Source organism: Zingiber officinale, chromosome 7B, assembly GCF_018446385.1.
Source record: "Zingiber officinale cultivar Zhangliang chromosome 7B, Zo_v1.1, whole genome shotgun sequence".
In the NCBI taxonomy this organism is placed as follows: Eukaryota; Viridiplantae; Streptophyta; class Magnoliopsida; order Zingiberales; family Zingiberaceae; genus Zingiber; species Zingiber officinale.
This window is the reverse complement of record NC_055999.1, coordinates 88,730,474-88,735,528: the sequence shown is the minus strand read 5'-3', so window position 1 is coordinate 88,735,528 and position 5,055 is coordinate 88,730,474. Positions and strand designations below refer to the sequence as shown.

Below are 5,055 nucleotides of genomic sequence, written 5' to 3'. Positions count from 1 at the left end.
ACATCAAGTTTAGGTAAATATGATTTGGACCCGTTTGGGTCATAAAGATGACTTATTGAGAATAGACACTTGTAGATCACATTTCGTGCCATTCTTGTACTACACATCCACATTTGATCTATGTCGTTAATGATATTTAGTACTATGATTACTGTTGGGTCTTGTTACAGTTATAGTGGCCATGACTTCTTTAGTCCTGTATTAATTGATTTAATGAACCAGATTATTTAAAGGGATATTTAACCCATAAAGTATGACATGTTGAGCTCAACTTAGGGTTAGTGCTTGTCGGCTCAATCCTGTGGAAGACGTCCGCTGCGCTCGCGAGATACTACGACGACAAGTAAGAAGCACTAACCTTTGCGATGCAATCAGGTCAGTTGTTTAAAGAGTTGTTGCTTCATTTTCTTATGCTTTAGAACTGATGATAGCTAGATACTTGGGAAGAAATGCATCCTTTAAGTTATTCATTGATGTATTACAAGTCTATCACGAATAAGATTATCATGGTATGGGATATGTTGAAGATACCGAAAAATGCACTCGACAACAATCTAGTGAGACGAGATGTATGTGCATGTTCAGTCGAAAGGCCACAAAATTTACCTCAAAGAAGAATCTAGGGTTAAGGGAGTATATGATATATTTGTCAAAATATGAAAACTCGATTTAACAATCCATCCAAAAAAAAAAAAAGGGAAAAAAAGGAAAGAAAAATTCAAATGAAATTAAAGATCATTATCTTCCAGCAGTTTCAAAATAACATTTGCAGTTACAGAATTTGTTTTATTTCCCTTACTCATCTTTATTTTGAATCTCAATTCCTTCACTCGAAATTTAAATTCATAGTTTTAATAGGACGACTAACCAAAGAGAAGAAACTACAGACACATCATGGTTAATTGATTTTCCCCTCTTTGGCCACGAATTCGAGTCTCTTAGGAAATCACGATCGGGACGAGCGCGAGCGCGTTGCTGATGATCTTGGAGAGGGAGTCGTCCTGCTTCGCGAAAGGGTTGGGCAGGGGGATCTCCGCGAAGGCGTCGTCGCAGGTGTCGTAGTACGTGATGATGGCGCTCAGGACGGTGTTGGCGGTGCCGGCGTCGCGCCCCTTCACCGCTTCCCGCACCGTATCCGTGTCGTCGATGGCGTCCCCGAACTGCGTGTTGCACACGTCGATCGCCCCCTTCTCGCGGGGGCTTCCCTTGCCCTTGGAGAGCAGCTCCTCCGCTTCGGCCTTGACCGTCCGCGTGTGGTCGGCGGCCATGTCGAGGTGCATCGACAGCAGCGCTGCGGCGTCGGGCGGGGACGGGTAGGCGTGGCCGTAGGCCTTGGCGGCGTCGAGGCAGAGGGCAGGGTAGTCGGTGCGGCGGCAGAGGTCGGCGAGGCTGAGTAGGCCGGGCTGATGGCGGAAGGCGGTGGAGGAGGAGGAGAGGAGGAGGAGGAAGAAGAAGAAGAGGAAGCTGAGGGAGAGTTGGTTGGGCCTCATTGTTGGTTGCTGTTGTGGTGGATGATGATGCCGACGACGTGTGAAGGTACGAGGCGAGGCGAGGCGAGGCGAAATTTAAACCGGGAAAGAAGGCTGAAATAGGCAAGTGATTTAGTTTCGTTTATTCTAAATACGCAAGTACGTTTCGAAAAATATAAAAATAAATAATGACCAATTTGCCTAATTCGTCCACATAAATTTGTATTCACCCTCAAATATTAGCTTAGGTGTATTCAATAGAAAGATTTAATGTCTTGTATTTATTTTTTTAAATGATAGACTTATAGAGTTGATAAATTTTATTAACTTTTATTATTGTGAAAAGAATTTCATAAGATTTTATAAACTTTTATATAGAATTTTTACATATATTTGTAAACTTTTTCATGAAAATTCGTAAATTTACGAAAAATGAACAAAATATAATGTTCATTATTACCAATACGATGAACATCACTTCACATTCGATTCATTATTGTATCTCTCTATGCATTGGCATTTCTCGTTATTGTTCTTGAGTATCAAATAATTGATCAAAGCAATCAACATCATGAATTTATTTTGGCAAGGATGAAGATATTTCATTGTCTGATTCAACTAGAAATTTATCAAAACGATACTCTTTGTGAAGAAAATTATACAATCCGGTATAAGCCAAAACAACCTCAACTTGTGTTGTATATGAAAATGGAAGAGCTGTTTTGAATATTTTAAACTACGATTTAAATATTCCAAATATCCTCTTAATGACATTACTCAAGGAGGCATGACGAAGATTGAACAACTCATTTTCATTTTCTGGGTGACAATTTTGGCCAGTGAATTCCTGGAGATGATAACGCACACCTCGAAATGAAGCCAAAAATGTGTGCTCATTCGAATATCCACCATCCATCAAAAAAATATTTACTTATCAAAACCATGTTCGTGGAATCAAACGACCAAATATAAATAACATATGCAATTTTTAAAAATTACAATAAAATAAAATAAAATAAGCAAGTAACATATATAATAAAATATATATCTTGTGGAACTTTAAGCCCGTTATTTCTTGATAAAGTATCTGCCAAGATATTTGAATCATGGATAGATTCCTTCCACCCACTGAGTACATATATGAATTCTAAATCAAAGTTACAATCTGCCAAAATATTTTGAGAAATCATTGCATAATGATTATGATAGCTATTAGTATCATGTCCAGACACTATTGTTGGAAAATGACTGTCATCAATAACTCCAATGCAATCATGTAACAATGGCAAAATAATAACAATAATAATAGTAGCATTAGTAGTAATAAAAATTATAGAAGAATTTCATTACTTACTTTAAAGCAAGGAAAAAATCTTGTACTCTCCCTTATTCTCTCGGGCACTATAGATCCAGGTTTGACGATCATATCTGTTGCAATGCTATTAAATGCTTTCAACACCTTTTTGAACTTTTGGCTAGTATTGTAGTGTGACCGATCAAATGTTTTACGAATCTAAGATTTTTACGAACTCAAGAACTTCAAAAACTGACTTTGTTTCGGTTGATAAACATATTTGTAGCACTTGCAATTCAGAAAATAAATAATCAGCATCAATATCTGATTTGCCACTATATGTTAAAGCAATTTGAAGATTATCACAATACTCATGCAATCTATTATCATCCATTGAAAGCAACTTTTTAGGATTGAACAGAAAATCAGAAATGTTTCCAAAGACGTTTAATTGTTCAAATCTACTCTTTAAAGATGAAATAACAATATCAATGACAATAGAAAAAATAATTAATCCTAAAAGATTCCTCAACAAATTGTGAAATCTCTTCATGATAATTTTCATCAAATTGTTTCTTTCTATGAGTTGTATGTTTTTGAGGAAAAATAGAATCAATTTTCATTTTAGATGCAATCTCTTTCCTTAATATCATAGAAGATTGGAAACCTTCCTCCCTATGTCTTTCAAAATAAGAAATCAATTCTTTTAAATTCTTTATTGCAATGTCAAATTTCATATCTTTAGATTGCAACTTTTTACTAATCAATCCAATTTTTTTTTCAAAATGTTATGTAGATAGTCATGACCAACAAAAATTCAAACTTTCAAATTCATATGTTACTAAAGATTCAGTCTCATTCTTAGTCTTAGCATCTTTACTAACTTGTGATAATTCATATAAAGCTTCTCTTATCTCATTTTACTGAGTTATCACTACAACAAAAACTGCAAACGACAACGGATAATATCCGTTATCGTAGGGTTAAAAAATCATTGTAACTGGGGTGTTGTAGAATGTATTGCCCTACGACAACGGTTTTGAATCCGTTGTCTTTGTAGACATTTGACAACGGTTTTTATCCGTTGTTGTTTACATGCCCAAAATTTGGCTACGAAGGATACGACAACGTTTTAAAACCGTTGTCGTAGATAATTTCAACAACAGAAATAAACCGTTGTTGTAGACATTTTTTAAAACAGATATAAACTGTTGTGGTAGATAATATTTGACACGTTTTATTTTTTTTACAACAGTTTTAATATATTTTACAACGGATAAAACCGTTGTTTTTATCACTTTTTACAAAAAAATTTCGTTGTGGTTTACCTAGTTTTTACAACATTTTTAACTGTTGTTTTTAATGTTCATTAATACCAAACAACCAATCTTATTTTACTAAGCAAACCACCAATACAAAACTAAATATTTACTACATTAAATCCAAAATAAACTTCCATATATAATTCATCTTGTAGCCACATATACAAAAATATACAAAATGAGTTGTTACTCTCCATATACATTAAATCACATGTTTTCCATTTTCTGTTCTCCATATGGCTTTTAATTTACAAATTAGCAAGGCAAGCTACATCCTAACAAAGCTCACTTCTTGCATCAAAAAAACTCAAGCCTCACGAATTGCCCGACCTGCAAGAGAAAATTTAACAAAACTTATCAAATTTCAGAATTCCAAAAGGAGAATGTAATTAACCAATCTGTAGTGCATAGAAGGCAAAAACAAACCAAATGAAGGAAAAAAAAGAGGTATTTATTAGAGAATAACAGTACATGGAATCTACTAGGAGCAGTGATACCTAGCTTAGCATAGTTTATTAAATAATTAGCACTGCATGCAGCTAACATTATTTAAGTGAACTATCATCCAAGATCAATAGAATCTATGCAAAGCGCATTACATCCATTAACATCTTGAAACAAAATATTCATGCAATTTTCTGTGCCATTTTCCAGACTGCATTACCTTTGAGACCTGGTAGGCACAATATGCTTTTCCATTTTGCAAGTAACAAGTTTCCAGGAGCTGCAAATTGATCTGCAATAAATAGACCCATCACAAAAGCATAAGTGAAATAATTGAAGGAGGATGTTTGTGAGTGCATATATAGGAGAGGAAGGGAGGTGGTTTCAGCTTGACCATGGATTTACAGTGACAACTCATAAATGGATGGATTTGTTCAACTCTTAACCATGGTTAAAGAGTGCTGCTGTCAGATGGAGCCAAGTGGCTTGAGTTAGAGCTCATGGAGGTGGTGAGAGAACACTTGGC

The 5,055-nt window shown here is 35.4% G+C and overlaps 1 protein-coding gene across 1 annotated transcript; it reads right to left on the bottom strand.

Moving 5' to 3' along the window:
• Positions 1-938: 938 nt before the first annotated feature.
• LOC122004526 (pectinesterase 3-like) lies at positions 939-3,157 on the bottom strand. Its single transcript, XM_042559401.1, has 2 exons — positions 3,053-3,157; positions 939-1,403 (listed from the first exon to the last, which is right to left on the bottom strand). Exons 1-2 carry the CDS (start codon positions 3,155-3,157, stop codon positions 939-941), a joined length of 570 nt encoding a protein of 189 aa, XP_042415335.1.
• Positions 3,158-5,055: the final 1,898 nt, after the last annotated feature.